The sequence below is a fragment of the Alligator mississippiensis genome, chromosome 4 (genome assembly GCF_030867095.1).
Source record: "Alligator mississippiensis isolate rAllMis1 chromosome 4, rAllMis1, whole genome shotgun sequence".
NCBI lineage: Eukaryota > Metazoa > Chordata > Crocodylia > Alligatoridae > Alligator > Alligator mississippiensis.
Window position 1 is genome coordinate 76,167,039 of NC_081827.1, and position 25,252 is coordinate 76,192,290.

Here is a 25,252-nt window from a genome sequence, read left to right on the forward strand (position 1 = left end):
ACAGAAATTACACGTATGCCAGTATCAGTGATCAGAAACTGGTTTAAACCTGTAACACAACAGAAGTTCAATGCACATAAACCACTTTCAAAATGGCTGAAACTGGTTTAAAATAAACCTGGAGGGATGTAGTATTAGACTTAACTAATTTAGGTTAAATTGCTTTATTGAACTTCTATCCCAGATCCCCTCCAGATTCAAGTTAACTCACAATCCCCCAGCATCCCAAGATTCTTTGCACCTCCCTGGCTACCCTCCCCCTCATCCCCTTGCAGAGTGGGCAGGGTAGCCTTGACCCAAGCTGTCAGCTCCAGCCCAGCATAGAGGTGTGCTCTAGACCCCCTCCCTCAGCTTCTGGTCTGGGCCACTGTAGGCATGTTGCTTCACTTCCAGAATCAAAAGTGAATGTCTGTTTACTTGCTTATCCATTCAATCCACACAGTTTAGACTAACCTGTGAAAACTGAATCCATTGAGCCTTGGGCTTTTTGACTGTCTGTACTTAGCCCAATAGATTTTGACTCAGGTCTCCTGTAGAATAGGCGGGTGTAACAAGATTTCAAACCAGAACCAAATTAATCTGGACCTGGGGATTCAAAATTACATGCAACTTGTTAAAATGTTCCTGGGGTCCGAATTCAAGGTTCATATTTTGCCTCATCCTTGAGTAAAACTGCCAGATTTTGAATTTTGCAAAGGAAGGGGGGGGGGGGGGTACAAATGGTGTAGTGCATCACCACACACAAAAACATTTTTTTCTTCAGTTAAAAATAAGCTAAATGCTTTACTATTGTGGTAGGAACTAAGGTTCTATTATCAAGGTTAAGACTGAAACAAAATCAAATACAACTTGATTAGAATGAGTTAAAAACAATCTGTAGAGTTGTGAAGAGGGAGCTTCATTAACAACAGCAGATAACAGATAGCAGCTTTGCAGAACAGTGGATGGCTTGATTGATCAAGACCATTAAAAAGAAGAGACCATCATTAACATCTGTGGGATGAAGAGTTTAGAAGGGATCAGTAGATTATAAGGAGCCATGAATTCAGTTGACTCTTTCACTGCTGCCTGAACAGAAATGCTGCTGCCGCTTCTAAGAAGTTGGTTTTAAACTATATGTGGACCGGGAATCAAAGGGGCGGGGTGTGCACGCGAAAACTGCAAATTCACCAAAGCATCCTCTGGGATCTGCTCCTGCAAGGTGCCATTTTGTCTACTGATTAGTTTACTTCAGTCTTCAAGTACACTACTTTCTGATCTCTTACTTATGCTGTGGAGCCATCATGACCTTCTTTGTTCTCTATGTCAGAAAGAATAATGTGAAATTCCATTTTAAATTGTGTAACCACTCTACTCTTCCTTTTTTCTCTGTGTAATGAACAGCATTTTATTCATGTATCTGGCTTAGACTATAGTTCAAAATGATACAATATACATAGTAGCCATTCGCATCCTTGGGGTCTGTGGGAGGAACAAATATGCAGTGAATGTAGTTCATCCAAGCAACAGGCAGCTATCCAGATTTTTTTTTTTTTTTTGCAAAATTCTGATGAACACACTTTGCCCCTAGCAGTATCTGAAGATATAAAACCATCCTTTCAATAGCTATTTTATTATTTTTACTGAGGGATAAGTGTTTTGGATAGTTCTTTGGTAAATTGTTTTTTATCAAGGGTTTGTTTATGGCAAGACTAAAATTATGGAGAATACAGAGCATGTATCGAGCAGACACAGTAGAGTTCACAAATACCACAGGAAAGTTATGAACTAGGAGATATGACTGCTTGAATGTGAAGGTAGGTACAGTAGTTTAGGTTTGAAAGAGACTATCTGATTTCGACACCAGCTTGCAGTTGGTACAAAAGTATATAAAAGAGTGAAATTACTAATAGGTGGGATTTTTTTTTCCATGTTTCAAGATTTTAATTTTCTTAGCTCATTACTTGAAAAATGTTTTTGGACTGCTATGGTTAGCCTTGCAGTGAACATTTTATGTGGCATTTTATGTGATGGATTTTCTTTACTTTCCCATTTCTTCCGTGCGCAGAATGAGAACCTTGATGAGATTTTTAGTGAAGTCATCGCTTGCAAGAGGATAAGGGCTGCTTTGTTTGTATATAATCATTCGATTCATTTTACAGGCTATAGAAAAAGTAATGTTGCATATCTATGGAGTACTTTATTTCAAAATATTCTGTCTCTCTTCTTTTTACTTACTTTCAATAACAACCGTGTGAATGCAAAAACATTGATTTTACATGAAAACATAGGCAACTGAAAATTTCTTTTACAAACATATGTATAAAATCCAATTTTAATGAAGGAAAACAACTGTTAATAGTACTGGGTTAGCAAAATTATGTTTTATTTAATATCCTTTAACAACAAATGGAAAACAAAACCATCACAATATACCATGTCAGTTCTTTACATGAATAGAACAGTAACTGCACCAAACTCTATTTTAAAGTTAAGTACTGTGATGTACATTTTTTAATGTTGCTCTGACATTTTCAAGTAGCAATTTGTTTTCCATATGTAACATCATTCTCTGGGCATCATTTTCTAGAAACATTTATTACAGGACAACCTTTTCCCCCTAACATTCCTACTACTAAGTAATAATAATAATTGACATTTAGCACTGAAAGAGATTTCCATAGCTGTGCAGCCCACAAAATTGAGATCTTTTTCATTTACTATTTTTTACCTGGGTTATAGCCATTTTAGTAAGGTATACGGTGCTTTCAAAATATTAACTGGAATGCCCCGAGTATTGGTCAGTCTGGTAGGTAAGTATTATATTTGACTTTACAGATAGGTAAGCAAGGCAAGGCAGAGATGTTAATCTGATATCTTTTTATTAAACCAACTAAAAGAGTTGGAAACATTCATTCTTCTTTGCAAGCTTTCAGCTACAAACACCCTTTTTCAATCAGAGGAATCATCTACAGTTGTTTGGTGTTTTTCCTGGATGGGATAGAAGCTGGAAGCCAGTATATAAGAATGCAGATCAGTGAAAATGCAAATTCCTGAGGGGTCAGAGGGGTGAGAAGGCAGGTTGAGGTGGGAGGAAGGAAATGGTGATGTGGTGATAAAGTGTAGCTGGTAAATTGTAGAGAGGTTACCTGGGGTATCAGATGTTAGGCAGGTTATAACGTGCCATAAATCCAATGTCTATGTTTAGTCCATGATTTTTTGTAGCCAGTACATTGATGAAGTACAGTGTGTAGGCTCGTCTGCAAATGATGTTTTTGCAAATTTCCTTTGAAAATTAGAACAGAGAACATTTTATGTTCATTCCATATTGAAATTACCACAAGGTGGGGACAGAAGTCATGTAATAACCAGCTTATCTGACTGATTATGCACAGCACACTGAAAGATTTCCTGGTTCAAAGAATACTTTAAATTGTGACACAAGGCCATCTAGGTGCAGAAATAAATCATTTTATTCCATTTTGTTAATCACAAAGGCAGACTATTGGTAGCACACCGAAGCATGTCAGCAACTCTCCTAAGGAAAATTAAGGAAGTAGTTTAAATTAAAGATTAAGGACAGGTTAAAGCCTTCATGCTGTCTGCAATTATCTGACATTGTTTACGATTTGTGACCTAAATAGTAAGGCTGAAACGGTGATTCCTCGGAGACTTACTATGTATAGAGTACAACAAGCTACTGATAGAACAACAAATGTAACTTTACTTTCTGTGCTGTTTTCTGTTTATTATATAAGCTTATTATTACTCAAAAGTAGTCCAGAGACAAAGGTATAATAACAGTTTTCAAATATTCAAAAGACTGCTATAGAGAATAGGGAGAACAACTGCTCTTCTTTGCCACTGAGACAATATGTATGTACAGCAGTAAAGAAGATTTAAAAATCTCAGAAAAAGCTTCCTAGCTTTAAGAACCATAGAATAATGGAAAAGTTGCCCAGGGAAGCTGCAGAATCTGTTTATTGACGGAGAGGTAGGATATAGCTGGGATGGTTTAGGAATTGCATACCCTGTGTTTTTGCAGGGCAGTGCACTAAATGACCCATGAGGTCCCCTTCAATCCTAGGGTTTTATGAATAGGGAAAATGGCAAGTATGGGTTTTTAATCAATATTGTTTTTAAAGAAAATGAATGCAAGTTAAGATAAGAGTCTATATATGTAGTGGCATATAAGTGTTACTACCACAAAACATCCTGGAGTCATGCAGCTGAATATTGCTATATGTATTTTGCACATATTTTTGACGTGGATTTTGATTTTGTTATTTTCTGCACAACCCAAGACAAATCACGTCAGCCCCAATCTTCTGGTATAACTGAAGATCACCAAGTACAAGTCAAGCCATGAGTGCAAAGGCATTTACACCCCCACATATACACACAGAGTCCTCAGTCACTATTTACTGAGCTTTTCCCTGGAATAAATTAAAGAAGCCTAAAGGCTTCTATAATCTGTACCATCTGTCTGTAGTCCCTAGGCTCTACTCCAACATCTGGTGCTCACCAGAAAATGTCATGAGGCGCAGCCACAACCCGTGCCCTGAAAGCTTGGAAAGGGACAAGCTCCACAGCCATACTTTCAAGACAGGGACTTGAAGGCTTATTCATATTACTGGAAAGCAAAACCTATCACAAAGCATTCCCAGTTAAGAAGAGCTTAACGTCTGGCCTGTTTTAAAAAATACTGTAAGACACATTTGCTAAACCTCTCTCTCATGCCAGCTGAACTTTGAAAAGCTTCCTTGAACCTGGAGATCTGAGTCCTCTGTGAAGTGTCCTGTGGACATGAGTATGCAGAGCTACTCAAGTTGTACAAGGTTTGCAAATGATGATGATGGACACTAGAAAATGCTAAGACAACATTATGCAGCATCTATGTAAGATGGAGATGCATTGGCCTGATAGATTCTTATGTAAATAAGATTTTTTCCATGAATCTATGGTGTGTTAGTATTATCTCAGTTGTTAACATTAACTGATGCTCTATTTGTGCTACAAGGAAACAGGGGCTTGTTTTGCTTTGTTGTTGTTGTTGTTGCTCTATCTTTGGGCCACATGGTTAAATCACATGTGCCACACTTGCAATTTGTGCCAGCATGTGGGAAATACCAGTGTATTCTGCTTTTGATGAAGAATAATTAGTTTCTCCCTCTGAGTATCCACCAAAGCTGCTTTCACTCTTATGCGATGGTGACTTAGAGAAATCCATGCTAACAAAGAATGTGATGTTTGAATCCTTACAGTACAAGAGCTAGAACTGTGAATAGTCCTTGCTCAATGGATAAATGTTTTAGTGCCTTCATGTGCTGTGTTATTCAGATTATTGTGTCCTTGAGCATTAACCTTGGCCTCCTGTGTGTATAAAAAGCACTACTGCACTTTTGGCACTGTATTAACTGATTATCTGTTGAATGTTTTGTAATTCCCCTTGAGGGTGATCAGCTATTCTGAAATTGACACTGAATTATATGGGCAGACCTAAACTTCCTTTTATTTTCTCCTGATGTTCTGAACATTGATACAAAATACATTAACAGGAAACATGTCATCTAAAGAAATGCAGTGATGGTTTAGAGGACATCATTGGTTAGTTTAAGGGGTTTAATCACCATTAACACTTCACTTCTCTGAGGCCCCAGAGTGATATTACTTAACCCACCATGTGTTCACATATTTAAAATATGGGCTTTCATACAACAGAGCACATTTCCAGTGCATATGTTTTTCATACATCAGTATGTTTTTCTTGCTAAGGCAAACAGCTTGTTTTGAAAAGAAAATGATGGTTACTGTTTAAAATATCTGTGTTGATTATTCGACAGAGAGCCTAATTCTTCTTTATACTAATGCTGCTTGCACTGTTCTGGCAATGCAAAATGTCTTAAAGTACCAGACCAGGATATATGAGTCTTAGAGTGCATGAGAATCAGACCCAAAATAATGATCAGTGCTACAGCATTGCAGCACTAGCAGCTGCTACAGCTGCTTTCCAGTATTGTTATGTGTTGTCTACAGTGAACCTTCTGGTGTATTTTCTCTTGTTTGGGAAAATGCACTGTAATCAAACATCTGTTACCAGTTCTATCAGTGACCAAAAGTGGACCAAAAGGTAAAATTAAATTAGATGTTTTAGATCAGAGGCCCAGAAAAAATGTAAGTATAGGCTTGATGTACTTGCTTTAATAAACAAAGGCAACATCCTCAGAGTCAGAAGTGGAATTCACAGCCCCCAAGATAGGTGTTTAATTTCCCTATATATTCAGTGGGGAAAGTTACGCCTTTATTTTGGGATTCATGACACTCAGAATGGAAATGCCTACATCAGTCCTGTGATGAGGGCAGTACATCAAGAGAAGGCCGTCCTGAGTTTCAACCCTTGCTCAAAATACTGCTTATATATTTTATCCAATGACTCTAATGAAAAATACAGAACCAGAACTTAAGACTCCCTCTCAGGGAAGTGCCTTCATTACTGGACTACTGAGTTATGTTCTCTTACTTGTTCTCCTTCTGGCCCTATATACCTTGTGTTCCTGTTTACAAAGGGCTTCAGTGTCAAAAGGAGGGGTGGCAAGTGCCCCAGTTCCAGTCTTGCCCATAGTTTGGTGGTGAGGGCAAAGGCGCTCTCTTGGGAGGTGAGAGATATGGTTTAACAACCTTCAGGCTCAAGAAGGTCTAGAACCCAGGTCTCCTGCTTCCAGGGTACATGCTCTAATCATTTGTCTTAGAAGGTGGCCAGCAGCCACCACCTCAATTCTACTTTAATCCATTTTAGGCAATTGAGTTACTTTGTGAATCTATGCCTATGATTAGTAAAAACTGCGTTTTCCATCAGGTTTTTAAATCTCCAACCCAGCTGTGCTTTTAAATGCACGACTAGTAGGGTATGATCTTACAGCAAGAGAAAGGGAAATAGTTCTACCTTGGTTGCAATATCAGTTCTGCATTATGAATAATGTGTAATTTCTTCTTTTGTTCTTTTATTAAAATAGATTCACCAAAAGGCCCTCACCCATCTACAGGCATGAATGGAAATGTGCAGCATCCCACCAGCACTGGGCAGCAGCAGGTCTCTGCCATACCCTCTCCAAGTGCCAGCAAGCCTTGGCGCAGCAAATCCATGAATGTCAAACACAGTGCCACCTCTACCATGCTGTCTGTGAAACAGCCTAGTCCCGCAACCTCCCCTACTCCATCTTCAGACAGGCTCAAGCCACCCCTTTCTGAAGGAACAAAACCCCCTTCTTCTGGACAGAAATCTATGCTGGAAAAATTCAAGCTGGTTAATGCTAGGACTGCTTTAAGACCCCCCTTGTCATCCAGTTCAGGACCCAGTGACAGTGGAAGAGAGGATGATGCCTTTTCAGAGTGTGGTGAAATCGATGGCTTAAGCAGCGGGCTAAATAGTGGTGGTTCCACCAGTAGCAGTCCTAAAGTGTCACCTAAACTAGCTCCTCCAAAAGCTGGAAGCAAAAATCTCAGCAATAAAAAGTCTTTGCTACAGCCAAAGGACAAAGAGGAAAAGAACAGGGACAAAAATAAAGTTTGCACTGAGAAAACAGTAAAGGAAGAGAAGGACCAGACCACTGAAACATCTACAAAGAAGAGCTCAAAAATTGCAAGCTTGATCCCAAAGGGGAGCAAGACTGCAGCAGCCAAGAAGGAAAGTTTAATACCTTCCTCTAGTGGGATACCAAAACCTGGATCAAAGGTACCAACTGCAAAGCAGAGTGCTTCACCTACATGTGCAGGAAGTAAGGAGGCTGAAAAATTGAGGACTACAAAGGGCAACCAGTCCCAATCGACAACAAAATCTCAACCTAACGAGAAAGCCTCCCCTTCCTGCAGTCTTGTCTGTTCTGAAGGCAAGGAAGCTAGCCCAGCTCTTACCCCTGGTTCCTCTGCAGCTTTTTCTGTTTCAGTGGCTGCAAGCAGTGGACAGGTCACAGGAAATGGCATTGTCCAGCTTCCTCAACAACAGCAATACAGTCATCCAAACACTGCCACAGTAGCTCCTTTCATTTATAGGTAAGGTCACTAAAAATAAATTGACTCGTGTTATAACTTGCAAGCTGTGTAACCAAAGCTGATAAAATAATCCAATCCACTGTGAATCAAATATTTAAATGGTTGCTCTATCTCTTTCTGGATTATACACAAACAAAAAGTTTTCCAGAATTTGTGTACTATCTAAAATGTATTTATGACCACTTTCTATGAGTAATTCTTAGTCTCTTACGTATTATACATGATCAGTTTGGCGACTGTTTACCATTTGAAGTGCCGGGTATTTTGATTAGTTACACAGGCCCCATATAAATTTATGTTTTGTGGTTGGAAGGTTACCATTCTTAAAATCCCTCAAATAAGCCTTTCTGAAATCAACCTAGAAGGTAACACAAACAAGGTATGGCAGGAAAAGAGTTTAAAAATTGTAAGTATTCACAACAATTTCAGTCTTGAGTATAGAGGCTTGCGAAGGTTGATTGTAAATCTCAGATTTTTTGTCTGTACTTTGCCACAGCATAACTTAAACCTGAAGAGTTTCTGCTATAAGTTATATAGCTGATATATGCTGTTAGGCTGAATGAGGCTCTGGTACATTGGAACAAATAAGGAAGAGTACTGTAACTTTTTTATGGGGTCAGGTTTTATATCCATGCATTGTAAAACAACTAAAGAGAGAATAATGATTTTAGCATTGTACAATAAGAAAACTATGCTAAGTGAAGGGACTGTGAAGGCTGGTTTGAGTAAACAGCAATTGCATTTTAATAAGATTTCAGATGTCAGCTGTTGGTGGATTTTTAGCTCCAGCTGTAGGTAGATGAAATATTTTAAAAGGGAAATATGATAAAATAAGAACTATATTATTAAGTAGAAGAGAATATCACTTTGTCGTTTTTTCTTTGCAACCAGTATTATGGGTACAAGTTGGCTAGAGAGGTGTTTAGAAAAGGTCCTGAGTGAGCATATATGTAAACTAAAGGCAGCTTCAAGAGCAATGAGGTTGAATAATTGCCTTACTGTCTAAAGTAATTGTAAATAAAAACATAACTCTAAACATTATGAGGATAAAAATGTTTGTAATACTTTAATATGTAATAGCTAACCCCTTACATTTCAATTAAATGCATGTTTAAGAGAGATGCTTAACTGACCAATGTTTCTCAATAATTGATTGAAGATCACCTATTGTCATTTCAGTTATATATGTAGCCTACAGTTCTGTATACAGGAAGGTGCACAAACGCGTGTGTGTGTACATACACACATCTGTGCACCTTCCTGTATACAGAACTGTAGGCTACATATATAACTGAAAGTGTTCCATGAGAAATGACAATAGGTGGTCTTCAGTCAATTATTGAGAAACATTCATAATTTTATTTATATACACACACACGCACGCACACACACACACGCACATGCACACGTTTGTACACCTTCCTATATACAGAACTGTAGGCTGCATATATAACTGAAATTGTTCCATGAGAAATGACAGTAGGGGATATGTGTGTGTGTGTGTATGTATGCATGCATATGTATGTGTGTGTATATATATATATAATATATAAATAATGTATGTATGTATGTATGTATGTATATATACACAATGTATGTATGTATATATACACATATGTATGTATGTATGTATGTATAATATATGTATGTGTGTATATATACACAAACACGTGTGTATGCGTGCGCGTGCACACACACACACACACACACACACACACACACACAGTACATACTGCTGTCAGAGGCAGGAAGAATTGCCCCTGTCATTTAACATTTTACCACATATTAATGCCATTTCCTTACATGTTATCATTTTTGTTACACTTCATGAGGAAGCAAAGCTATATTTGGAATTTTGAAGGGCAATGCAAGCAAGCATCTACTAGAAGAATTTGGCTTTATGGATAATCCACAATTTGCTTCAGACAAACAGCAAAGGCAACTGTATTTGAAGTGAAATCTTGCATGAAAACAAAACTCACAGAGCCAAAGTCTGATCTCACACCAGTCTAAACCCAGAATAATCCACTGACTTTGATGCACTTACTTCCAATATGTATCTGTAGAAACGAGAGCGGGATTGAACCTGCAGATGCACAGTAACTGCATTCCCTGCAGATCTCAAGGACTTTGAAATAGTAGACAGTGATTTTGTAGCTGAATATAAATATAATCAGAGTCAGAATATCCATATTTACAAAGTCATCAGATTCATTCTTGTGGGCACATGGTTAGTAGTAATTTATGCGAAGCCCTGTTTGCATTCCCATTTCCTCACTTTTAAACATATCTGTTTTCTCACTTCGCAACTGCAGTTTATGCATGTAATTCTCAAGTATACATGTTAGCAGGTAAATAGCTTTATAGAATAATGGATTCATAAATAAAAATCACCATCCAAACTGACCTTTTTATATAGTGCTGTCAGCTGGGAGGAAGACTCAGCTTTGACAAATTTGCATTGTGATCCTTGTAAAGTGCTAGGCAAAGCTCCAAGCATAATTCAGTAGAATTGCAGCAAAATTCTGTATATAATCCAGCAACCCCCTTTAGAACTGTGCTAGCTACAAGTCAAAGTTCCAGCCTATTTAAATTATCACTGTTATATTCAAATGTACAGGAAGCTGTCACTTTATTGGCTTTCCTCAATGATAACTCTGTGAATATTGAGGCTAAATACAGATATTTGGAAGGTTAAATCAAGTTCAAAATGGCTGCCCAATTTAAACTTAGCTTGTCCCGGTGCCACCCTTGCACTTACCAACCCAGTCTCAGTGACAGCAAATCAACCTGAATGTGCAACTGTACAGAAGTTCCATGTACACAAACCAGTCTAAAAATTGCAGAACCTAGTTTAAGATAAACCTGAATTGTTGTAATTTCAGAATTAATCAATTTGGTCAAACCGGTGCTTGAAACTTCTGTATGCTTTCCCTGCACAGCCCCAGGGCTGGCAAAACCCAGCCCCAGCTCCAAGGCTGAACTTTTCACCCTCTCTGCCTGCACCAGGCTATATTTTGCCCCTGGAACCCTGCCCCCTCCCCCCTGGCCCAGCCAACACCTAAAACCTCCATCCATCAAGCTGCTCTAGGTGTTACTACTGCCAGAGCCATGCAAGGAAATCCCAGCACGGGGAGGAATGGAGGTCTTGCTTCACCAGGGGAGGGTTAGGGGGCTGAAAATAGCCCTTGGTCTCCCAAAGCACCCCCATGGACCCTGTAACCCCCCCCCCCGATCCCATCAATACCTCATAGATCATCCCCCTCCCCCAATTGCTCCCACAAGTCATGCCTACCCTCCCACCTGCCCCCCAACTCTCCCCAGCCTCCTTCCACCCCTCCAACCTCCTGCTTGCCCCCATCCCAACTTACTGGATATTGTGCAGCCATTTTGAACTGATTTAACCTCCCCCTAATTCCCCCAAGTGTCTGTACTTAGCCCAAATGCTAAGCAATTAGAGTGAGGGTGTGTTTTGGGTCAAGGTAATGCTGAAGTGGGTTTAGGACTAGTAAGCCCTATTGCAAAAGAGTTTCTTTGTGGCATCAACATGTTTTAATTTAAACAAAGGGGGATGTTAAGACATAATAGTCATCCATATGTTGTTTGTAATGAGTCTTAGTGTTTGTAGTAGTACATGAAAAACAAATATTCCACCAGGGTACACTGGAAGGATTTGTGGCAAGTTGCAGTCCTGTATGCTCCATGCACAAACTAATCTAATACCACATGATTTGTGTTTCTTTTAATTGTTGCATCATGGAGTCTTATTTGACATCACAGTTTCTTTTCACAAATTTGAGGCTATAGTTTAAAGTGAATCTGAGGGAATCTGAATTGGTATAGATGATACTTTTACAAAATAACTTTATATTTGGACACAATTATTCATTTGCAACTTGCATCTCTTACATATCATCTCTGAATTTAGTACAGTGATTCCAAATTATTCAAGGGAGTCTAAGTTGGTATAGTTTATTTGGCAGAGGGCATGATAAGACGGAGGTAGCAGGATGAGGAACCTAAAAGAGTCTAAATGGAAGCATAATTTGTTAAAGTAGCTTGGCTTCTATTTTAACTCTCTCCTTCATATGCAAAAAATGAGGAGGGAAGCAGGGAAAGATTATTGTAAATATTTTATGTTTTATCGTAAGTTAAAACTGTAGCCCATTACTTTAATTGTCTGCTGCTTATTATCTAACATTTATTTTGTATTATATCTTGTGTATAGTTGCAATGCTGACCTGTCCCTTAAATCAAATAATCTATAAACTATGTAACTACAAAGGACTAGAAGATACTGCCTGATTATCAAGTCAAGTTTCCTGCTACCACTGCTATATAATCCCTTTCATGGACTGATCCTGCTCCGTCTTAAAATAAATTCATTTTTTTGCTCCCACTATTCTGATCGGCATGCTGTTGTAAAACCTAATACTCTGATGGCTAGAAGCCTTCTCATTTCCAAGTCTAAATTAATTCATGGCCAGTTATCAGCCATTTGTTCCTGTGCTCTTTAGCAGAAATAGCTCTTCTCCCTCCCTAATGCATGTATAGAAAACAATAGTGTACCCTCTCAGGCTTTTACTAGGCCAAACAAGCTAAGCTCATTTATTCTCCTCTCAAATGATAATTTATCCAGTTCTCTCCTCATTCAAGTATCCCTTCCCTGCACCTGTTTCTGTTTGAATTCATCTTCCCTGAACATGGGTGACTAGGACTGTACACAATGCTCCAGATTAGGTCCCACCAGCGCCTTGTATAATGGCTTTAAAATGCATCCAAGACAGCTGCACCTCTTAGAGCTTCCAAAAAATAAAAGTACATGATCATATAGTATCTTTTGGAATGCTGAATAACAACTGAAGCAGATCTTTGATACTATCTGTGTTTATCAAAGCTTGAACATTTCCTTAGACACAGGAACTTGCCAGCTGTGTTATAAATAGAGATCATTACATACATTGGTCCAAAATCCTGCTTTTAATTACTCTCATGCAGCCTCATTAAATCAAAACTGAATAAATGGCGTAAGAGTAATTGACGGCAGGATTCGCCCCATTTCTTAAATATATTTTATGCTTTTATATAACAGTAATGTATAGTCAGTGAGCTGGAGGTAAATATCTTCTCTAATTATTGTGATTAAAATAGAAAAGATTGCCTTGTTTTTATGACAGTTGCTTTAATTAACCTTCATTGCAAATATATAGCATTTGGTGATAAGTCAATGGTGAGGCTTCAACTTCCCTGATGATTCTATTTGATTTCTTTGCTGTCAAGAGAACTATGCAAAAATTTAAAAAGGGCAAGGAGTAGGAGTAGGGAGAAGGTGAATGAACACTAGTATTGAAGGTTAATGAGGAAATCATCTAATTTTCTGTGTGTGAGCCTATGGCTGTTCGGCCAGATTAATTCTTGGTAGAACACAAGAGAAATCACTTAAGTAACAGCAAGGATTAGTATGTCCCACAGAAGAGAGCAAAAAGGTAATGATTCATAAGGCAGACTGTACCTTCCTTTGCTGCTGAAAATATTAGCAACAAGTTAAGCGAAAGTGGGTCAGCTGAGCAAGCCTGGATGTTTGCTCTCAAGCTTATCCAAAGTATCATGCCCTACAGGCAGAATCAAATTGAAGCGATCTCAGTTCTACACTCCTGCTTGAGGGACTCGCACCCAAGCCAGGCCTCTACCCCTCACCACAACAGCTGAGGTGCCCACTGCCTTTCCAGTCTGGACAGTCTGGGACATCCTGGCCCGCAAGATTACCCTGTGTGAGAGCACTCCCAAGAAGCATGTGCCAACCACCTACTCCCATTCCATGCACTCCACACTGAGAAATAGCAAAACTAGCTTATAGGTCCCCTACTGTCACTCTCAATATCTCTTGTCTCCAGCATGCTTGAGCAAGATGGTGGCAGTCAAACTGGGTCACATTTATTGTTGCTATAATCAAGAGTGCCAATTATGTGAGATAGATGTAGACCCTTTGACTAGGTACAGACATTTAAAAAGTGTGAGGAGAAATTGATTTAAGTTACACTGTTTTCTTTAAGTGATGTTATTTAGATCAGTAGCAAACAGAACACACATTTGCCCTTGGTTAGGGTGCGGGGAGGGGCAAATTTTAGATCCAGTTTTGCCATTTTTATGTGAGTCTGTGTGTTCTGAACTTTAGTTTTGTTATGGATATAGACTGGGTTTTATGTGCTGAACTTCTGTTCTGTTATGGGTATAGACCAGTTTCCAATCACTTGTACCGGTAAAAATGTAATGTCTGTACCTGGCCCATGTGGGTATATTCATTGTTGCTACTTAACAGAGACGTACTGGAATGTCAGAAGCAAAAATGTAATCTCAGAGTCCTTTCTTGGGGTAGCATCAGCAATGGTCCCAAGAGCTGGAAGGGTTGGTTGTCTGCTCTGGTAGTGGATGTGAAACTCAAGCATTATCATTGTTCTCTTCTGGAGCTGATGGTCTCTCAGCTTCCTGTTTCCTGTCCATGCAAAAAGCTTCAGAGTTACTCCACCACAAGATAAACTTAAATTGTACTACAAGGTCCTTGAATTTCTATACCTGCCACATCTGATTTAAATAATTGAGATTTTTTTTCACTGAACTAAATTGGACAATACTTAATATAGTTAGTACAGCAGTTTCTCCTTGTATTTATGACAATAGAAAACTCAATGTATTTTATATTGTTCTCACACTTATTTCTTAAGCATGTATTTCTTCTTAAACCTATTGTTTTAGACTGCCGGCACACTCTGGAAGGCAGAAGCACATTGATAATATTTGCTTTGTGTTTTCAAGCCTTTCTTTGCTACAGAGAAGCTAAAAATGTAATTTAATGTTTAAATTAAAGCTTAGATTGTGGTGTAATCATATGACCTCAGGAACTTGGCCTAGGTAAGTGTGTAATGAACCTCTGCCTACTCCAGGTCTCTGTTGCCTGTCAGTTTTGCATGGAAATCTTGTGAGTATTCTCTCTCACAGTATTTGACTTCTTCCACTTCTGGTTCCAGCTGGAATCATATTTTGGATATTAAAAGAAAATTGAGGGTAATGGGGGATGGAAGCAAATACTTTAGGTGATATTTATGATATCTCTAGAAAATTTGGTTTGAACTTGGGTGGGGAAAGTCTTGTGCTGGTTCTTAATTTACCTAAACATCTTTGCCCTTCGCTGTAAGGTTGTTTAGCTCTCTGAAGACCATTTTTCATTCTTCATGCCCCTGAAATTTACTACAGCTTTTTCTACTCGGTGGGTATGTCTACACATGCATATTAATGCGCTGTAATAAACTCTGGTGTTTATCTCACCAGAGTTTATTATGCTCAGGCATACATTTACAGGTGTACCCAGGATCGCAGCACATTGAGCTAGGTTGTAGCGGCTCTGGCTGGCAGGGGAGCCAGAGGGTTCAGTCTGCCAGCCTCAGGCTGCTCCCCACGGCTCTCTCCACATTCTGTGGAGGTGGTGGCCAGGGTACAAAAGTGCTTCAATGCAGGGCTAACTGGCAGTCAGCCCCCACACTGAAGCACTCTCATACCACAGCCAGCTGGGACAGTATCTAGTTTTTTACTCCACAGCAGCATAGTACTTGTATTTGCAAGTACTATCCTGTTACAGAGTAAATTAGTTAACTCCAGCCTACTAGGGGTACAAGTGTAGATGTGATATAACATTTACTGCATAGTTAATAAGTCAATTGTGCAGTAAATGTCTCATGTAGTAAAGTTCCCTTTAGTTCCTTAGTTAGGGCTGAATCCTGAAATATAGCAAACGTGAAACTGTTGTTGTCAGTAGGAATGCTATGCCTGCCATCCTTGGTGCGACCAGGAATGCCAAAAAAATGAAATAGACCCAGACTCAGCATAGGCATCTCCATAGTTGGCAATTTAGAAGAAACCTAATGGAGTGTCAGTAGCAAAAATACAATCCCAGAGTCCTTTCCTAAGGTGGCATTAGCACGTTGGCCCTTTAGTGTTACAGGAAGCAGCAATGCCCCAGAATCAGAGCTCAAATGAGAGCAGTCAGACAGTCAGCTTTTGCATAATTTCCTAGAAGTTGAGAAAATTGATTATAAAAACTAGATATGTCATAAGGTACCATTTGTATTGCATTTCTCTTTTAAGTACCATTAAAATTAAGAATTCTGATCAAGAAGATTCCACCAGAGCAGAGTCTACTCCTTCATATATCTCCATGCTCCCTCATTTGCTTTCAATATTTTTGAATAAAACTATTAGATAAACAAGTTTGAATAAACATAACAAAAAAGAATTGTTTTATTTTATAAAACAAACTACTTTAAAAAATGCAAAACCAATTTGGTGCTTTTATCAGTTACTCAGATGAAAAGCATCTTTGCCTCAGAGAACCATGTGCTGTTTGCTGTTCATTTGATCATTACCAATGTTGTTAGGAATTATAAGAGCCTGGCTGTTTGTTTAAGGTTTCAGAAATAAGATATCAAATATATGCTTTACTATACTTACAGCTAAGTACAGACAGTCAAAAATCCCAAGGCTGAGTCAATTCAGTCTTTGTAGGTTAGTCTAAACTGCACAGATTAAATTGAAACAGAATTGAACAGACATTTACCTTTGATTCAGGAAATGCAGCCACATGCCTGCAGTGGCTAGGGCCAGAAACCAGGGGGCGGTAGGGCACAGCTCTCTGGCTGTGTGTTCACTTCCTCTTCCTGCTGCTCCTGAGATCTCTGGGATTTGCAGTCCAAAATCACAACAGCAGGACTCTGTAGGTTGTTCATCACTTCCTCTCCCTGCTTCTAGGTGCCTCTCAGATTTGTAGTCCACAGTCACAGCCACCAGTAAATTTGAGCAGGGGAAGGGGTGTTTATCCTCCCTCCCTAGCCCCAAACCCCAGCAGGGGTTTGCTGGAGGGGTCAGTCCCCCTATCCTCCCCCTGTAGAATGGGCTGCATCCCCAGATGAGCTTGCTCCTCCCCTTCTTGTCAGCCAGCCCTCACTGCTCCAGGTAGAGACCAGAGGGGTGGGGCCAGCCCTACTCTCTGGAGCAGACAGCACAGCCCAGGGCTGGAAAGCATGCTGGGATGCTGAGGGACTGTGTTAACCTGAACCAGGAAGGGGTCTGGGGCAGAAATTTCATATACTGGTTTGATCCAAATCAGTTAAGTCTAATACTACATTCAGTCAAGTTTATCTTAAGTCAGTTTCAGCCATTTTGAAACTGGTTTATGTGCACTGAGCTTATGTTCTGTTGCAGGTTTAAAGCAGTTTCTGATCACTTAAACTGGTTTATGTGTAACTTCTGTCCCTAGCCTACAGGTGCCAACTAGTGTTCAAATGACCTGAATGAGGTTAGGTGGCTTAACTCAGGCTGCCTAAACCTGAGTCTGCTTCTGCCACATGCAAGTGCAGGGGTGTGGCCAGTGGGTCTGTGGGGGATGTGTTGCCTGCTCTGGAGGGGGATAGTCAGGAGGTTGAAACAGCCCAGCCCCTAGGACCGCTGCAATCAGCTGGGCTTTCCCAGTCCTGGAGCTGTGCTGTGAACACATGCAGGTATTTGTTAGACTGGGTTAATCCATTTTAGATCAAATTAACCCAGGCCAATCTAAAGTTAGTTCACTGGGCAATTTAAGCCCTATGAATGCTATATATTTAGCTGTTTAGATCACCCTATACTAAGTTAGAGAGGTCTGTATGTAACGCTTATACATACCCTTAGAGACAGCAGAGGCAATCGGTGTTTTGATGTTTAATTTGTTTGCCATTCTGCTTAGTGAGGTGGCAGAACTGAACGTTAAGTTAACATTTTATTTTATTTTATTTTATTCTGCTGTGAAGTTTCACATAACTCTCTCTTATATTATTTTGCTATTAATGTATCAGTGCAGTTATGGCCATTAAAAAATATCAATACATGTCAACAGTTTCCCCAATTATACTTTCTGAGAATATACCTAGGGGTTTTTCCCCTAAAAAGAGGCATGGTAATTCTTGGCAACTGTTGACTTCATAGTATTACAGCCACTGTATAAAGACAAATGTATCTGATACCATGCTCCAAAGTATAACAGCTTATTTATATTTATATAAATTAAGTCTCTTATTCTGGAGGCCAGATCTGTCGGCCTACACCAGAGGTGGGCAAATTATTTTGGATGGAGGGTCACTTAATGAGTTTTGGTGAACTGTCGAGGACCACACGGGTAATCCCTCCCCTATACAGTTGCCCCGCCCCTTTGTCACCATCTTGGGACTGGGAGTCCCACCCCCTAGCCCCTGACCTTTGCCACTGGAAGTCCTTCCCCTTGCCTCCTGGAAATACTCCATTTGGGAGGGGGAAAACAAGAAAAAAACAAATTCATACACTAAAAGTCAAACACCTACTATAACATATTTTAATTTTATTACAAAAACTATTATTGTCATGATTTGTGTTTGCGTACTGTATGTAGAGGTGATTGTATAATAACTAAAAAATAAATTCTTAGTTTTGTATATTGTGTTGGGAAGGTGGGTGCATATGGTGTGTGCGTGGTGTGTGTGGGGAGTGTGTAGTATGTGGTGTGCATGGTATGTATGGTGTATGGGGGGTATATGTGGTGTGTGCATAGGGTAGTATATGTGTGCATCTGGTATGGGTGTTGTATGTTGGGGGTGTGTGTGTGTGTGTATGGTGGGGTGTAGGGGTGTGTGGTAGGATGTGGGGGTGTGTGGGAGGTTGTCAGGGGTGTGGCTGTGTGGGGGGGCATAGGGTATGTTAGAGAGTTGTGTATATGTTGGGGGTTGTGGGGGCAGGGGGTGTGTGTGGGGACCTCATGTTGCAGCAGCAGGTGGGATGCTTAGGGCACAGGTGCCCAGGAGGTGCAGCTCCGGACAGCACTGCACATCACAGCGAGGGGCACAGACTCCATGTGGCTGCCTGTATCATCGGCACTCCCTGCCATTTATGTGCAACCCCTACCCTAGCACAGCAGAGAGGGAAGCCCCACATGCTGGAGCGAAGTGCCTTCCGTGCTGGGGCTGCACAGCACCAGAGAGAAGCCTCAGGTGCTGGAGCTAGCTGCCTTCCCTGCAGGGGCTGGGCTTCAGGGAAGGGAAACCCCAGGCAGGGAAGGCAGCTACCTCCAGATCCTGAAGTTTCTCTCCGGTGTTGCGTAGCCCTAGCAGGGAAGACACCTGGCTTTAGTATGTGGGGCTTCCCTCTCTACTGTGCGAGTGCAGGGGCTGTGTGTAAGTGGCAGGGAGCACTGGCAATGCAGGCAGCCGTGTGGAGGCTGCACCCCTCGCTGCAATGTGCAGTGCTGACCAGAGTTGCACCCCATTGGGCACCTGCATCCTGAGTGCCCCATCTGCTGCTGCTGCTGCCACTGACTGCCTGGGCAACACACAATGGGGAGTATATGGTCAGTACTCACACCCACGCGTTGCCCACCCCAGCTCCATAATGCCACCTCCCCCTGTCTCCCTAGGTGTGGGCTCTGCGCTGCCACCAGCCCCAGCCCCACGCTCTGGCTCCTTCCCAGCTGCAGCCTCATCCTCACTGCTTCCCTACCTGCTGCCTGGAGCCAGCAGGAGACCGGAAAGTGAGCAGGTCCCAGGAGCTGTGGCAGCAGCAGCCCCATACAGAAGCTGCATGCTGCCCAGCCGGGGCCTTTTGCTCATGATGGTGGGAGCCAGAAGTAGGGTACATTTTTGAGGCTGCATCTACACATGGGTGCCTTGCTCCCAATCTTGTGGGTGAAAGGGCTGGGTGGGGCACAATTTCTTGGGGGGCCCCGCAGACTGGATGAAAGTGCTTGGTGGGCCAGATCTGGCCCAATGGCCTTATTTTGCCTGCCCCAGGCCTACACACAATTCATAGTGATATAACGATGAAGGGCCGTTCAGTAAATGCTTTGCTCTGGAGTCACCGTTGTCTAGATACCGGTTACAGAGCATCTAGTAATATTCACTACGTTGTTAAAGTGCCACAAAGGTCTCCAGGCAACTGTGAAAATGTCGGCTAAGGGGGCTCTGGCCTGGTCCTCCAGGTTGAGGGTAGCGCTAGGGGTTGGTAGCTCACCCATTTCAAAAATTTCAATTATAGTCTACAAGAGAAGAAACCAGATGGAAATGATGATCTGAAAGCTTTTGAAGTTAGAGCAGTTACAGTTATAAACTGTTATAACAGTTACAGTTATAAGCAATAAAGTGAAGATGATGATGATGACAAAAGGTTATAGAAAATTTTAAAAAATCAAATTACTCTTTCACAATGAAGTGTGGGTTCAACTAGTTTATTATTATTTCCAGTCCCATTGATATAAATATACAGCCATGTAACACATACGTGGACATTGTTCTCAGCATTATGAATATGTTAGTCTATCAGATAGAAATATTTTAAGCATTTTCAGTCATTTATGTAGTCCACTTCCCAAGAGCTCATAGTAAGATGGTCAGCAGGAATCACATATGCTGCACACAACTGGCATATTTTGGACCATGTTTTTCTCTTAGGGACTGTCCCAAAAATGACATTCCATGTAGGCTGCATAGCATGGGGAAAAGAGCAGGGATATCGTGCCTTAGACATGAATCAGAAACCCTCGATTACCTTCACTTTGCTCACAGAGACCACTAATTACAGCCTTGACCAGCAGTCAATTACTAGTTGTTATTCCCCTCAAGTATATTAAGATGCTGGCTCAGTTTCTCTGGCTATTTCCTGCCCATGGCTTGCCCACCTCTGTAGCAGGAAAGGGATTAACAAAGAACTGGCCTGTCTTGCTCCTAGATTCCCTGACCCAAAGGCAGGTTTTTCATGAAGGGTTGTAAGGTCCTTACTCATTAGAAATAGTGTACCATTTGAGTCAGAATCTGGGACTGTGAGATCAGGCAAAATGTGACATTCCTGACATTTTTACCACAAGGATTTTGCTGAGAGATGTGTAATACAAAGAGATTCCAGGTACAGATTTAATTAACATTTGCAGTTAACTTGTGTATGACAGATCTAATAATCAGTCTTCTTGGTTGATTTCAGAACACTCTCAGAAAATGACAGTACCTCTTTACCACCTGCGGAGTCCTGCACGAGTCCTACTAAAATGGATTTATCATACAGTAAGACTGCCAAACAGTGCCTAGAGGAGATATCTGGTGAGTAACATGTAGGAAAAGCCTCTATGTGGGAAATTTTATATTTCTTTGTTTGTTTCTTTCCTACTAGTAGGTTAATAATGGTTACAATTTGACCTCTATTCATTATATTAAATATGCAGGAAAAAAGTATCACACATAGTTAGCACTTCAGTGGCATTTTTTTAAATCTAAGGTGACTAGCTCACTTAGGACATCCTTAGGGTCATTCTGCTGAAACTGGAGCTTTCACAGGGTAAGCTTTCAAGCTATTATTATTGTCAAGTGTTATAACGAATGCTTTAGGAGTATCTTTTAGAGGTCTGCTTCACAACATCTGACATTGCACTGCATTTGGGAGAATCAAATTCAATCTGAATGTAAGAGCTGAAGCATAAATAACATCAGACTTTTTTGTTTCTTTAAATGATGTGGGATTCAGAAAAGGGGAATAAATGAATAATTTCTTAACATTGAACCAGGCTTTTAGCATGTGGCTCGTTTAGGTTCATTCATTTTTTACATTGGTTCAAACCCTGACTACGTTACTAAAACAGAAATCACTGGACATTTTTTAACACATAGGTCAAGATTCTCAACTGTTGAAAGTTGTCATTATGCCTTTGAAGTCAATCAATCTATGTCATTTTACATCAGCTAAGGATCTGGCCATAAATTTTGCTTTTGATGAATATAAAAGAGTCACAGTTGAATTTCTTGCTGGGATTGAACTGTACTGCTGAGTTGTGCAGGTGTAGTTTCAAAGGGCCTTTTTGCCTGAGCTATGCTTTTTTTTTTTTTTTTTTTACTCGGTATCATTATTTGAAGATCACTTTTATGAGACTAAAGGGTGTAATACCAGGCCATTGAAGTCCATTGGATTTAGGCTGTTTCGCTCCAAATTAAATTAAAAAAAATCAAACAAATAAAAAAAAAAGTGGTTCTTCTCACACAATTAGAATATAAATTGCTTAAAGGAATCTATCTGGCATACAAGTCTGAAACTATAATTGCTTGAGTTGCCCATGTTTGTGGAACTGCTTTAATGTCTGAACAGATTCATGTGGAAGTTGTCCTTGTTACAGGATAATAAGCTGGTTTTATATCATTCCTCCTAACATTCCTCCAAATTTCACATACCCAACTTTGAGACAAGTGCCTCATGCTGAGACCTGTTTAAGGGTTCCCTCTGGGTTTCAGATAGATATATTTTATCATGTAACTTCTTGAAGAGGGAAAATTTAGGTTTGATTCAGGATTGTCTTTTCTGAAAGATTGCTTATTGGTCTTATTGTAGGCATGTGGGCCAGTGGCTTGAAGTTGCAACAAAGTAGGTTTAGGTTGGATAGCAGGAATTATTTCTTCACTGTTAGAATATTGAGGCAGTGAAATAGACTGCCTAGGGAAGTTGTGGATTCTCCATTACTGGAGGTGTTCAAGAAGAGGCTGGACAGCCACTGGTTGGGGATGATATAGGTGTAACAATGCCTGTGTTCTGCTATGGGTATTTACCATGTTTTTGGACGTTGCTGGTTGCCTCTTCCCTCCCTTTCTGCTACATGTCATGGTATTTTTAAGCTTCTCCCCGAGGTGTTGTGTGTTGGCTGCCACCAAAACTAGGGATTTAGTGTTTCTGCTGGGATTAAAGCTGGAGGTTCCTGGCTGGGAGGGTATTGCCCCTCCACTCAGGATCAGACTGATCACCATATTTGCGGTTAGGAAAGAATTTTACCCCATGGTCAGATTAGTATGGACTGTGGAGGTTTTTGCCTTCTGCTGTGGCAGGGGTGGAGCATGGCCCTCTACCTGGGATCTCTTCAGTGTATATTAAAAAACTTTTACAGAAGCAGGACATTAGCTTTTGCGGTTCCCCTGCTTTACCTTTGGCAGATTAGTGTTATGTCTTGTGTTGCATCAGGATTGACAGTAGATTTACAAAGAGTCTAGGAGATGGAATGTATAGGATGGTATGGATAGTGATGATGATCCTGCCTTAGGCAGGAGGTTGGACTAAATGAAGTCTGGAGGTCCCCTTCAGCTCTACTCTATGATTTTATGATCATAATTAAAAATCAAAACATAGATGTTACAGATAGGTCAATGGATGTTGCAAGAGGTTATGCAAAGGTATGGTTAAAAAACATCACTTTAGTCCCCGCTGAAACATTCATGAAGTATAACAGGCATCCCATCCTGTTACTGTGCTGAACAAAAGGGCAGCAGACATCAGATATGTTTCTGAACTGGTTATTCAGACTGTCGTTAGCAGCAGTGTGCTGTACTGGACAATACAGCAGCACCACGGGGAGAATTCAGTCACTGGTTTATATAAAGGGAAAAAAATGCATGTCGCTCATGACTGGCAGTTAGCAGTATAAAGAATGGCTGGACAAAATAATGCATTTGTTAAACAGCATGAGTATTGTCTATATTTATGGACTGCATATCCATTGGGAAAAAAAGTTACATGTTGGCTATTCAGAAAAGTGTTCCAGGATGGTTTAGGCCAGGAGTAAGAGGTAGATTTCCTTGCCATCAAGAATAATTCTGCCTCTCAATGGGCTCTTCATTCACCAGCGGTAGCAGTTTGTAACAAGGACACACATGAGGATGTTAGCTATGCTAAAGGAGTTGGTGTAAGAGACCAAGCACATCCATGTTTTGCCTCACCCTTACTTTTGTTGTTCCTATAAGCGAATTGGTTACTCTGGTCCATGCTCAGACAGACAAGCCAGCTCCATGCTTAGTAGGGTTGTGCGAAGCTTCGGGTGCTGATTCAGTTTGGAGGAGATTTGACCTGATTCAGCAGCTAAATCTCTGAATCTAAATCAAATCAGGAGCCCAATAAAAAGGTCTGAATTGATTCAAAGCTCTCCAAATCAATTCAGAAAAGATTTGGAGAGCTTGGGAGGTTCAGGCAGTCCCTGCTCACCGCCACAGGGAACTGGACCCAGACTCCATGCTGGTAAGTGGCAGGGGAGGAGGGCTGGAGGAGGGTGGAGGAGACCATGGGGGGATCCCTGCCAGGCCCCATCCCCTGCCTGCTCCCCCAGCCCCTTCGACCCCTGCCCAGTCTCCCAGCCCTCACCCGTGGCTGCCTTGCTTGCCCCAGCTCCCTGCTTTTTAAAAAAACAAACAAACAAAAAAAGACCCCACTTACTGGCTGCTGTAGTGGCTTCAGGGCTTCTGGGAGCTCATGACAGAGCCCCCCCCATGCAGTGCAGGGCAGTGGGGGCAGCAGGGATTGCCCCCGCTGCCTGGCAGGAGCCGGTGAGTTCAGGGCTTTTTCTTTTTTAAAGAGCAAGGAGCTGGGATGGACAGGGCAGCCATGGGGGGGGGGTGGGGAGGGCAGGGCAGGGGTTGGTGAGCTCGTGGCAGAGCCCTCCACACAGCACTGGGCAATGGGGATTGCCCCCACACCTGGCCTGTGGGGGGGGGGTTCAAAAGAACCAGGAGCTGGGGCCAGGTGGGGCAGCCATTAATGTGGCTGGGAGAGCGGGCAGGTTTTGGGGCTTGTCCAATTCGGAGATTTGGCCGATTCGATTCTGGACAGTAATTCGAATCACCAAATCGAATCACTGTCCCCCAAATCAGCCGAATCTGAAATAAATACTGGCCGCTTCACACAGGCCTAATGCTTAGCTTTTCAGACCAGTTTTATTCCTCACAAAAACCAATGCTGAGTCCATAAAAAACCACAACAAAACCCTCTGTCCTTTCCAGGTGTTAGGAGAGGGTATTAGAAGAGGGTGCTTTTAGATCTGGGCTTCTCCACTCAGAAGCTTGCCTTCCCTTTTCTCCAGAGCTGCCTTCCTGGAGCTCTTAACTCTGTTTTTGGCCTTACCCTCATTATGCCTTTCAGCTGACCTCAAGTCTCCCAGCCAGGTAGACTGTTTTCTAACATTGGGCTTAATGTTTTAACTTTCCATTTCATACTGCTGTGTTTACTGTGTGTGTGAATTTCCTTTGTAAAAGATGCAGTTAATTCTTAGTAATGTGAAAATGCTTTACCACACCTTTAGTTATAATTTAATGCAAGAGACTCTATTTCTATGGATTTTGTTGCTATCTTATATGATTTGTTAATGAAGGGCCACATTATGCTCTCC

At 41.0% G+C, this 25,252-nt stretch overlaps 1 protein-coding gene across 5 annotated transcripts in view; it reads left to right on the forward strand.

The window, feature by feature from the left end:
• NAV3 (neuron navigator 3) overlaps positions 1–25,252 on the forward strand; it is an 878,534-nt gene that overhangs the window by 683,867 nt on the left and 169,415 nt on the right. For 4 of the 5 annotated variants that reach the window (XM_059726114.1, XM_059726111.1, XM_059726112.1 and 1 more), the window contains 2 exons: positions 6,993–8,028; positions 21,049–21,164. In XM_059726114.1, the coding sequence (XP_059582097.1) occupies positions 6,993–8,028; positions 21,049–21,164 (1,152 nt within the window). Of the gene's footprint in view, positions 1–1,573; positions 1,797–6,992; positions 8,029–21,048; positions 21,165–25,252 lie in introns of those variants that run through there. The other variant, XM_059726115.1, reaches the window with a different exon arrangement.